This window comes from Condylura cristata, unplaced genomic scaffold, assembly GCF_000260355.1.
Source record: "Condylura cristata isolate star-nosed mole 26May11 unplaced genomic scaffold, ConCri1.0 scaffold00028, whole genome shotgun sequence".
Taxonomy (NCBI): Eukaryota; Metazoa; Chordata; class Mammalia; order Eulipotyphla; family Talpidae; genus Condylura; species Condylura cristata.
In genome coordinates, this window is record NW_004567129.1 from 2,987,585 (window position 1) to 3,000,077 (window position 12,493).

A 12,493-nucleotide genomic window follows, 5' to 3' on the forward strand; every position below is an offset into this window, starting at 1 on the left:
CCCTCCACTGACTTCTTACCAAAGCCACACTGCATCTAAGACCCGAAAGCGGGTATGGTGTAAGTGCTGGATCCCACAGCTGAAAAGGGACCCCTGAAACCATAACACACGAAAGAGGTTATTCCAACGTACGGGAGGTTTAAAAGGTGCTTCTGGAACTATGTCAGCGAAACATGCTAACAGTCATCATTTCTTGAGAACCCACTGTGTGCCCGGACTGGGTCACCTGCTCTTCATCCATTATCTTTCCATCTCCAGCACCCCCATCCTGCTGGTGAACCAGCCAAGCTTTGGGAGATGAGGCAGCCGGCTAAGCCATGCCCAGCCAGTGCCGAGAGCTGAGCCCAGGCGGCCAGGTCCTACGACCACAGCCTCCCCCTGATGCCTCCGGCCCCCTCCACTGCCCCCAGATGCCCTGAAGGGAGACACAAGCTGCAGCTGTCCCCTGCCCTCGGCCCAGTCACAGAGCCTCAGTGCAGCGCTGGGCAAGCCTCAGCCAGCCCACGTTTGATTTGTCTAAACTTCAGAAGCAGAGCGAGTGGGGCCACATTCATTATTGACACAGCAAAATTAATTTCTGCCATCTCCTCCCTCTCCCCTCTGTGCCCGCCCCCCTCTCCTGTGAGTGCTGACGCGCGGCTGCTGACTGGCGCTCCTGAAATGCCAACTTGCATTTCTCATCATTAATTTCTTTCTAAATGTCATTAGTAATTGTTCCTGCTCGACCAAAGCGTGCAATCCAGGCTTCCGCCGAGAGCACCCGGTTCTCATCTCTCAGCCGGTGGGGGCCCAGCACCCCCGGCCGTGCCAGACCCCAGCATCCTTGCAGGGGGGCAGCCGGATCTGCTCCCAGCAAGTGGGAAGACGGCGGAGGTGAGACAAAGCAGGCCTCACCTTTCCGCAAAGGGGGCTCATCTATGAGAGCCCTCCAGGATGCCAGGGCCGGCTAAGCTCACCTCCGGAGCTGGCCACCTCATCTGCAAAATGGGGAGAAGAGCTGCATGGGCTTCATAGGCAAAGCGTCCCCAGACTTGCTGTTACTGCTCCCGACCAGGCTCGGCTCAGCTCTGCCACTTCCGAGTGTGAGCGACGGGGAGCGTCCCGTTGGTGGAAGTGGGGCATTGACATCGTGCCGACTCCACCCTCCACCCCCTTCCGGAACCCCAGGAGCCCCCCTCCACCAGCCCTCCTGGGCCAGGCACTGTTCCAGAGCCTCAGACATTAGCTGGTCCCACATGCATTACCCTGCACCCTGCAAACCCTCCAGGAGAGGCAGCACAAGCCACAGTGACAGCCAGAAGCAACTCTGAGTTCGCCACCCTCTTGCTGTATGTTGGGCTCTTTGCTAAGTCAATGCGGAGGGCAGGGCTTTGACAGGTGCCGACCTCTGGGAGCCTTGGACCAACACGGCACCCACTGCTACTTGTATTATTATTGTTTCTAAGAAACTGAAGGCATTTGGTCCCGGCTGGGACGGAGCCTGCAAGGGGCTGGGCTTGGGGCACACACAATGGCCGCCGGCTTGAGGCTCCTGGCAGCTCCCCCGTGCCCATCTGTCAAGATGGCACAGTGCCCCTCTAAAGTTGGTTGGCCCCCCGCCCTGGGGCATGAATGACAGGCTCTGATGGGCAGACGGGCAGCCCGAGGCCTAGTCCAAGTGCCGTCTCTGCTCAGAGCTGGGCTTGGGGACCCCCCTCCACTCCCGTCCCCACCTGGGCCTCCACACACTTCATCGCTCAGGCGGGCAGAGCCGTGGGGCTCCTGAGGACATCGGAACACAGCCAGGCGCTGGCCTCCTTTCCACAGTGACCATGAGCAACTGCCACTCACCCAGGCTGCCAGAGTGAGACGGCCACAGGCCCCGGGCTGGGCAGCCTTGGAGTTACCCCCTAGAACGCTTGTCTCCAGGGAGGGGTGCACCCAGCACCCAGGGGCCTGTCTTGGCTCCTCTGGGATTTGTGAGTCTCCTAGAAGCCCATCGCCACAGGGGCTAAGAACACCGTCACTAGTGTCAGGTTGCCCTATCACAGGTAGCTGTATGATCCAAGGGAGCTCAGTTAACCCACCTGTGACAAGGTGATCACAGCCACACTCGGGGGTCACTGGCAGGTCCTGAGAGCCAACATGTGCGTGTGAGGAGACGGCGACGGGCTCCCAGAAAGCTCAGGAAACACATTCTTGATTTCACTATATCGAGGACTGTGGTCCAACCTGAGGCTTGGGTCTCCGAGGACAGCAGTCAGTCCCCTCCTGTGAGTGTCCCCTGAGCTCAAACCACCACCCACAACCGGTTGGGAAGCTCAGCTGCCTCAGTGCAGGCAGCAGGAAGCGATGTTTCCTGCTTACTTCCGTGTAAGCAGGAAAGGCCTTACCCCACCCGGGAGTAAATAAGCCCAGAGACACAGATGGACACTGACCAGGCACAGCGTGGGCAAGGGGCACCCACACCTCCCATGATGTCCCCAGGGGGCAGCTATGGGCTCTGCCACGCGCAAGGCCATGGGTGCCATTTGCGTAGTATGACTGTGGTATGCACAGCTCTACTCAGCTCCTGCACTCGCCTGGCACACAGTCAGTGGTCAGCCAAAACTGGGCCACGCCACGCACATCCTTGCAAGAGACACTGAATGAACGAGTCAATGAGGGAGCGAATCAAGAAGCCACAGGCACCCAGGCCCTGGTCATGATGATGACCACGAAGGCGGCAGCTGAAGGCTTTTCAGACATTGCTGCCCTGGTCCCCCAACACCCGATCAGGGATGGGTTGTTAGTAAACCCCATCTCCGGGGGCCCAGAGGGTCACTGCCAGCTCTAGGTCACAGAGCCAGGTCGGGAGCCAGGATTTGCCGCAGGCTGTCTTCCCACACCAGGGCATGGCATGGCCGTGCCATTTACCACAGTGAACAGCATGTGTGGGCCTGGGGCCCTGCCCTGGTGGGGAGGGCAGAGACATACCCAGCAGACCCCAGGTGTGCTGCTAGTGTCTGCAGGAAGCCTATGTGCTGAAGGCTTGTACTCGCGAGCTCTTGAACAGCCAGAGGGGTAGGTCTTAACCCATTTTACAGACAGTGAAGTTGAGGGTTGGGGTGCAAATGCTTGTAATAGAAACAATGGGTGGGGGGAGAATAGCTGGGGAGGACTCAATGCCAGCCACAGCCGCTCCCTGCCGGGAGCCACCTCCATGTCACCCTTCTGCCCCCAGGTCCAGTGGGTTGGGGAGGGGAGCTGCTCTCAAGCAGGGGTGCAGGGCTGTGCTGTCTTTCAAGAGGAAAGGAGAAGACGCTGCTACTCACAGAAAGCTCAGCCAAAGAGTCAAATGCTAAGTATGTGCCTAGAGCACTTTTAATTTTTAATTATTATTAGTTATAATTATCTGGCTGGATCTGGCAGCAGCAGCACAAAGAGAAAAGGAAGCTGCCTTCTTGGTTATCCATCTTAGCAGGACCAGAGATTCTGAAAATGGGGACCTGGGTTACAAGTCTCCCGCTTCTTTTGCCTTCCTTGCTGTCTTTTCTTTATTTTTCCTACTTTCGAGGAGTTCAAGAAAAAAGGTATGGAGGTGGATGTGGGGGTGGGTGGGTGCGTGGATGAGTGCTGGGTGTGCAGGGAGTCTTCATCCTGCACAAACTCATACCTGTTAGGAAGTCAGGTGTAGCCATGGTCATTGCAACCTGTAACAGTGACAGGCAGACGCCAAGGGGGGGCGGTCAGGGAGGGCTTCTTGGAGCAGGAGCCACGGGGCCACTTGAGCTGAGTGCTGAAGCCTGAGCGGCCGGGAGGAGCCGCAGGCCAGTACCCACCGAGTCTGCGAGACAGACAGCTGGCAGGGAGCAAGGAAGTGCAGCGGTGCGTCTCCTCACGCCTCCAGTTCCACTGCCCTTTTCTCTGGTCCTGAACACCCCAAATCTGTCCATGCCTCTGAGCCATGCCAGTGGCTGTCCCCTTTCCCGAAAGGGAACCACCAAGTCCTTCTCCACCTTCCAGAGTCTGCTGAAATATCAGCCCTCCTCGACACCCAATCTGACTGGGCATCCTCCATTGTCCCTCTTGCTTGCCCGACACCACACGCAGCCCCCCGCCCCCACACATCCTTCTTGAGCACGACAGAGTATGTGTTGTATTGTCTTCGAAACGCTACAATCTGAAATGACACCGCTCGCGTACTTACTGACCCAGCCTGGGTGTCTCCCACAGACCGTCAGTTCTGCGCAAGGAACCTCGCCTACCTGTTCACAGCTGCGTCCTGGGGCCCCTTATGGCACCTGTGTTAGGGACTCAGCTAGAGTTTGTTAAATGAAAATGGAACGAGAGGACAGTCAACCCCAAGGGCTCTCAAGGACTGGGAAGGCAGGTCCTGTCTGAGCTCAGACCACACCCAACCCACAGACCCCTCCTCCTGGCTGGGTACCAGGCTCCTGCCTGGCAGGGCCCGGCTCGCCCCATCAGAAGGCTCCGGGTTGCTTGTTAGAATACCTAGCTCTGCTTTTAATCAATTGTAATCATTTAGCTGGAAGCGGCATGATTAGGCACACACAAGCAAACAGCGTGAGCTAATCCTTTAAAAGCGCCCGCTCGACGCCGGGCTGGCCGCTTTGCCGCTGCGGGCCCCACTCAGGACGTGATTCCTGTAGCCCCCAGCTTTGTCAATGAGGGATGAGGCTTCCAGGCGGAAGCAGGCCCCCACTCCCCTGCCCAGCCCCACCCCGCATGGGATGAGGGCCCCCAGACGTCCCTCCGACCAAGATTCGGCCTCTGCGCCCTCCCTGCGGGCCAGAGGGCAGCACCGGCTGGAGGCCTGTGAGACCCCAGTCCCCACACCTGGTGCTTCCTGTCCCCAGCCCGGGCCTGAACTTGCTCCCTTGCTGGCTGTGCGTGAGGCCTGCAGGCGCCCGCGCCAGGCTTCTCCACCGGCCCAGCGTGAGCAGGTTCCTATCTCCTGCTCCTGATACTCGTGCTACCTGCTTGGCCCAACTACTAAAATAGTTTCTGGGTCCCCTGACACAAAGGCTTTTTATAGTTCAGCACTGCAGGCCTCATTTAAATCTATTAGCTCATATAAATGGCAATTCACTTAAACTTTGGAGGGTTTCTGTTTGCCGTGGCAGCAAAGACAACCTGGCTTTGCGTGTGGCCTTGCCATTCATGTATGACCCGGGAATTCACCTCTCCTGTCTCAGCCTCCATATCTGTGGCTGGGGAGAAGAACACCCACTTCTCTGGGGCGTCAGAGACCATTCGCAGAAAACGTGAGCAGGGCCTATCCCCAGAGAGCTGACAGGACTATTTCTTGTCCAATTCGGGGGAGCATGTCCACCATGTGGGGGGCCGGTCCGGCATGCTGGGAACTGGCCAGGCCCTGCATGTCTTCTCAGGTGATGGAAGAATGGCATGCAGGGAGGTCCCTGGAAGACAAGGAGGGGCTCTCCCTGCCCAGTGTTCTGTGGGCACAGCGGATTCACAGACAGCTGCATTGCAGCCTGCCCTGGCCCCAGGTCGACGAGCCCCGCCCCATAAAAATCACAGCAAATGCCAAGTGAATGGGGAACCCTAAAAAGTCACAGACTCTGCGGTGGTTAATGCTAACAATATGCGAACAGTGATGGTCATGGCGCCAGTAGTGCTGACAGTAAGAGCGCTAAGAATAACCACAGGTGGCAAATTTCCCAGGCTCCGCCAGCCTCTGTGCTGAGGGCCTTAAACACCACTGCGGGGAGGCACGATGAGCACACCCGCTTTTACACACGCTACTGCAAAGACTGTTCCGCCTCCCCTCTGCTGCGTTTCCTGACGGAGAGCTCACCACCATACACTTCTTCCACCAGACAGACTGCTTTCCTGCGCAGTGCGTCTTGGTCTCTACCAGTCCGCGTGCCCCGGGCCCGGCCACAGTGACTGAGCCACTGATCTGCGCTCAACCATCGCCGGATCCAGGGTCAGAGCCTGCTGCACAGGAGCCTGCAGTCACGGTCCTTCTGGCTCCGGGTGTAACCAAATCTCCTTTGCTGAAATATCCAGGTGTGAGGTTTATCCAGGTCAGCAGAAATGAGAGGAGCGGTGGTGAAGCTAGCCACCTTCCCCCTGCGGCGCCCAGACAGACGGTCAGGCTGCAGGGAGGGGGCACAGGAAGAGGCAGAAGGCAGAGCCTGGACAAAGGGACCCTTGGTTCCTGAGACAGGACCCCCAAAACACAGAAGCTTCCTGCTCTTGGCATCTGAAGCTGGGTCTTGCTCTAACTCCAGAGAGCGACATCTGAGTTGTGACTGTTAGAAACCAGGAACTAAATCCACGCCCTACGGTTCTTTTTACTATGGAAGAACAGAGGCCACTGGAACATGCTCCCACCCCGACAGAGCTCAGAATGCCTGAGGACGGCCACCCACCGCACTGCCACCCAGGCCTTTTGGATATACAGTCCTGCAACCTCCTGGAAGGCCAGCTGCCCGAAGCCTTGAACACGGCCTGAGCATGCCTGTGTGTGTGTGTGTGTTTACATGAACTTGGTTTACTCTCCCCTAATTCTTCTCCCACCCCCAACACCTCCAGTCCCTGTCAGCACTATTCTCTTCTGCACCAATGCTTTTGCCTTTTCCCAGAATGCCACGTTCTTAGACCATGGATGGATCCTTCTGAGGCTGGCTTCTTTCACTTGCCATTTGCAATTCTCCATGTTGCTGCATTGGCGGCTGCTTTCTATTGTTGGGTAGTACCCCTCATCTACCAATCAGGGACAGTTAGGGATTCCTGATTTGGGGCCGTTATTTATAAAGCTGCCTCATCACTCCTGCTGAGGGTTCGTGGGAACACGCGTCCTGTCCTCTTGGGTGAATGCCCAGGAGTAGCATCGCTAGGCCGTACATTAAGCATTTTCTGAGGCCCTGGCACAATCCTGGCCCTCGGCCATGCCATTCCGCGCTTCCACAGCAAAGCGCGATGTCCCACCTGCTCTTCCACACCACAGCCGGGTCCAGCTTTGGCTTCTATTTCAGCCATGTGGTGAGCGTGGCGTGGCCTTCCCCGGAAGGTTTCGCTTGCATGTCTCTAGTGACACTGGGCATCCCTCTTTTTCGGGGAAGCATCAAATGTTGGGGGTCCTTTTTTAGTTGATTTCTCCCCTCATTATTCAGTTCAGGTTTTAAAAAAGTATGTTCTGGATATAAATCCTTTATCCAATATGTGATTTACAAATGTTTTCTTTTAGCCTGTGGCTTTCAAAGTTAAATATTGAATTTTGAATTAGGGCCTAAATCAAATCAGTTCATGTCTCTTCCCTGCTCGGTTGCTCTTCACAAAGGGGGTCAAATCCAGACACCTTCATTGTCCTACAAACCTTGTGTGTCCTGGGCTCCACCTGCCAGCCCCCTCACACCACTGACTCACCATGCTTTCTGTTATCCACCAACATACCTAGCTTACAGCAGCCACAGGGCCTTTGCACACACAGCTCCCTTTGACCTACTCTCCATCAGTTCAAATGCCACCTCCCTGACCACACTTACAAAGAGTACCCAACCTCACCTGATTCCCCCAGGCCCTGCCAAATCAGGCTCTATCCTATTCATTTGCTTTCTTTTCTTTCATCATCAGCCACTACTGGACTGTGTCTGTCAGTCCTTCAGTCCTACAAGCGGTCTCTGTCTCAGTCACACTGTCTTGTCAGTTCCTGGCCCTAGTCCCTGACACATAGTGGGTTGTCCACATCCATGCTTTGAACGAGTGAAGAGCAAAGCTCAGTTCTGTCTCTCGCCCCTCATCACTCTGTTACAAATTTGCCCCAGTTTGTTCAAAGTCCTTTAAATGAATCTCAGTCTTTGGTCAGAGTTGGCGAACTCAGAATCAAATATGACTTGAACAGCCCTCATCCTGGCAACTCTGCTCCTGATAAGACATCCGAAGAGAACATTCGCTGCAGCGGCAGACCTGTGATTCTGACACAGATCGAGCCTGCCAAGATCTGACTCCACTTCTCCCTACTACCTGCACAGCAGGGAATCTGGTCCTGGCGAGGGCGCAGTCCTAAGCCTTGCGAGTTCTCAAGACCTCCCAGCCCACAGCCAACCGTGCTTCCGAATGTCATCTTCCCTGAGTCCCCCTCAAGTGACACAGGCCATGGGAGACAGTCAGCCCAGGCCCCATAAGAGCTGCCCCACCCAGGCCCCCAGGGAAATAACACCCCTTGCCTGCCAGCCCCAGCTTCAGTGTGATGACGACAAAAACTTCAGCGTCTAAAATACCCTCCTCTCAAAAACCCAGAAAATTGCTATTCAAGTTACTTAACGAACGCCATGATTTGCATAGACTTGGCCTTGCTGCAACACTTACACATTTAAATGGCCTGTAATTAAAATCATTAATTGTAGAAAATAGTGAATTGTGAAAGCTATAATTTAGCGAGGTTCTCGGCATTTGAAGATCTGCCTTCAAGGTTGATGGGGTGACCCAGGAAACCACAGGCTCGCACGCCACCCCTCTGGCGTCTGGTACAGCCTGCAGCCCCAGGCGGGGTAGCCAGAGCCAAAGAGCTTGGAGCCGCGGCTGCCTGGTTGTGGGGCCAGCCTCTGGCACAGTGATGCCAACGGGGCTCGGAGAGGCAAGGCTGGGAAAACTCTGGGAAAAACTTAACGGCCAGGAGAGGACGTCACCCTCTCGTGGTGCCCTGGACAATGAAAGAGCACTCAGAAGGGCCGAGCATGTCCGAAGTCTAAGTAAATCACAGTTTAAACGTGCTAGTGCGTGTGAAAGAGGCCTGTCATATGGGCTATAAAAAGCTCCAGTTGTCTGGGGACCTGGGGCCTATTTTGGTAGCTGGGCCAGGCAGGTGAGGCAGGTGGGAGGTGGTACGCTGCAGCGAGGGCTGGGCGCAGAGGCAGGATCCAGTCAGGAGGCTCCCAGGCACTCCTCACTAATCCCTCTTGGCCAAAAGAGGGTCCCCTGCCAGTCGGGTTTTCGGGTCAACGGGGGAGTGGAGTGGGGTTGGGGAGCAGTGACCACCTTGCAGGTGCCAGCAGGTCCGTAATCGACCACATCAGTGTGATGTAGGCCACTCAAGACAAGGCCCTTGGAAAGGCAGCCGGGGAACAGGAAGGGACAGGCTTTCCCAGACTGCTGGGTGCTCTCCGAGGTCAGCTCCTCCCACCACCCTGCACCCGTGGGCCCTGACCATGGGAGACCCCTGTCCACTCCACCACGCTCCTGTTTTCCTTCCCTGCCAGGTGTGCAGACAGGACAGATTGCAGCATGGTGAGAAGGGGTCTGCCTGTGACATGTCACCACTGTGCCCCTTCACCCCCAGAAGAGGGCCACCCTGATCCCCAAGAGTGACTTCAAGACTCTCCTGTGTTTCGGCTACGCCTTCTGCTTGGTCCCTGGTGGGGCCACAGCAGAGAGCGGGTCCAGCACTTGAGGGCCTGCACACGGGCACAGCTGCCCTAGAGCCCAGGGGACACTCCGGACCTTAGGGGCGAGACCAATGCCAGCTCCCCCCAGCTTCCAGGCACAGTCAGGGGGGCAGGGGGTGGGAAACTTCTTCACCCCTGTTGCCACAGAGCATGGCACGGGACTTATTCTGGCCAAGAAATGTGAGAGCAGGAGATGGGTGCCGTTCCCAGCAGAATCTGGAAGAACTGGGGTGCAAGTCAGCACCCCACTCTTCTCCCTGCCTTGGGAGAAAGGAGAGGTGGCCCTGAGAGCCCAGGATGGCGCCTGTCCCTACGTAATGGCAGCAACACAGGCCTCCTCGCTGGCCAAGGACGCAGGGCGCCCGGCACTTGCTGCTAGGGCGTCACTCCGGGTCCCGACGGCAGTCCCGGCCGTGGGGGATGGGGAGTTTCTGTGCACGTGAGAGGGGCACTGCCTTTGGAGGTGCAGGGTTGCGCTGTGTCTGTGTATGATATTTTCCGTGTGTGGTGATGCTATGGAAAGGCACGCCTGTGTGTTTCGAGTGTGTGTGCGTGCATGTGGAACATCCCTTTGTGAGTGATGCCCACGCCCAGTGTTCGTGTTCTGGGGGTGTGTGGTATTTCTGGGGTGGGCATCTGGCTCTTTTGTTCTCCCAAAATTTCCTATAAAACCAGCGTGTGAGCAGGCAGCCTGACCTGGTCCTCAGAAACCAGTAGCAGCTGAGAAGGCTGTGCAGGACGCTGAGGGGAGGGGGCACAGGTGCACGGACAGAGCAGCCTCCCTTCAGCTGCTGCAGGCCCTGGAGCGGGGCCAGAGGAAGCCGATCCAGATCAGCCACGGTGCCCAGCTCAGGTCACACCAGGCTCGGGCCCCGGGCATGTGGCGGCCCTCACTCCAAGTTGGGGCCCAGTCCGGCATTCACTGGTGTTTTATTTCTGGCTTTTCTGGGTATAGCTGGGGGCTCCCAGACTCAGCTTCCAGCAGCACATAACGCCAGGACCAGCCACAAAGACCACATGGCCACTGGCCACAGATACAAAGTTCAGTGGCTTGTCATGATGGGGCAGGGAAACGGAAGCCCCAAGAGGGCAGGGCCTAAGTCCCCAGAGCCCTGCCCCGGTTCGGCTAAGTGGAAACGCTGGGCCCACACAGATTTGCTACGAAACACACAAACCTAAATCTCCAGAGCCCTGCCACACAGACGCCGAGCGGCCAGGCCCGAGCCACTAACCGCAGACACCCCTGGCTCCAGACCCACACACAGCCACATGCTGCTTTTCCAGTCGGACAGTTCTGAGTCCAAGACTCACCTTCCGTCATGGCTTCACCCCCAGCGCCCGTGCCATGGAGGACCCACGCGGGGGTCCATGTGGCGGGCAAGGGTACTCACCTGCAGCTCGGTCTGGAAGAAGAACTTCTGTGGGCACTGCGAACAGTCGTAGATCTTGTCCTCCTGCCCATGCACGGCAAAGATGTGCTGCTGCAACTTGTTGGCCTGGACGAAGACTGGACACAGACACGGCTGTGAGGGCCACGCTCTGGGGACACGAGCCCAGCCCCCGGGGCAGCCTCACCGCGACGCGCACAAATGGGGACCACGGAGATACAGACAGCTGGCCAGGGCTGGGCCATCAGGAGCAACACTGGCACCTCATGGGGGCACTCGAGCCCGTGACACTGGGCTCTAACTCTTAAGGGCTGTGCAGTACTAGACAGGTCACTTAACCTCTCTGGGCTTCACCTCCTCACCCAAAAAATGGGGATCGTTAAAGCATGTAGTTCCCTGAGTGGCGGGAGAACCACATAGGCCAAGACTTGCAAAATGCTTAAAAGGTGGCCTGATGTACACGGCCAGTGAGTCACTCTCATGTCATCCTATGCCAGGCCCCTTCAATCCAGTGCAGGCCTGGGGTGCAGCGGCAGGACAGAGGCCCACTGCCCGCAGGTGGCAGCACTGAGGCCAGGGCTAGAAGCAGCCTGGCACCCCAAGGCGCTGGATGAGCAGCTACTGCTCCTCTGGCCATCTGAGGCTGTCGCGGCCCCATGTCTTGGGGCGGCGGGCCTGGCAGCTGGAGGCCCTTGGTGCCAGTCCCCACCCAGCCCGTGGAATGTGAGGGTAACAGATGGGTGGTGACACAAGCTATGCAACCTCTGTCGTCAGACACGGTCCAGATGGAGGGGAATTGCTCTGAAAAATCAGACTTTCCACGCTAACTTATGTTATAACCTCCCTTTTTTGTATGATCATAATATCAAAATATTCTGAGCAACTTCAGCTTATAATTGGATTGCCTCAGCCGCATAAGGCCTGTCTGCCCTGACAAGCAAGCACTGCACCAGGGTGAGAAATTCCCCTGAAGTCAAGTGACTTGACTACTGACTGATAAATAAACACAAAAGGGCTTTTTCTGCAAAGTCTCTCTCACTGCCGGATAGATGGAGGAAAACCCAAATCTTATCATTCTATTACTTCACCTAGCCTTCTATTCAGCTTCTGGAGAATTACTCAAACTTCCTATTGTTTGGCCTTTAGATGTGGAAATTCATCCAGGTTGCCTGTTTTTAAACTAGTCAAGTTTTCTACCTGTTACACCTTAAAGCAGTCCACAGGATTCTACTATGTAGTCTTTAGATAAAGAAATTCACCTATGTCTCCTATTCAGAGATTTGATTAGCAAGGAATTTCCTCTTCTGTCTCCCAGGATGACTCGGGCAGAAAAACAAAAACCCATGAAGTAGTAGATAAGGTTTAGGGACTTCTATCTTAGTTATCTCCACTACAGTAATATTAGTCATAAACTTTGTGCACCTAGGTACCTGTTTTTAACCTTGATTGATTTTGGAATGTTATATCTCAGCTAAAGGGCAATACGACCCTAAACTGTTCTTAGAAAAAAAAGATGATTGTAATCTCTCAGCCCAGTTCCTGTGCTGATGTCATCTCACTGCTTGCTCCTAATGATAAAAAACCTCTGCTGAAGGCAGAGCAGGAAGACTTGCACCCAACTCCGACTCCCGTGTCTTCCTCGCCCCCTTTTCCCCTTTTTCTCCTTCTCCCCTTTTTAGGAATCTCCGCTCGCTGATGCCTTCCCACCTT

At 56.0% G+C, this 12,493-nt stretch overlaps 1 protein-coding gene across 1 annotated transcript in view; it reads right to left on the reverse strand.

Moving 5' to 3' along the window:
• The window catches only part of LOC105853173 (zinc finger protein 423-like), a 28,314-nt gene that overhangs the window by 12,595 nt on the left and 3,226 nt on the right, over positions 1 to 12,493 (reverse strand). The window contains exon 3 of the mRNA XM_012730452.1: positions 10,787 to 10,902. Within this exon, the coding sequence (XP_012585906.1) occupies positions 10,787 to 10,902 (116 nt within the window). The remainder of the gene's footprint in view (positions 1 to 10,786; positions 10,903 to 12,493) is intronic.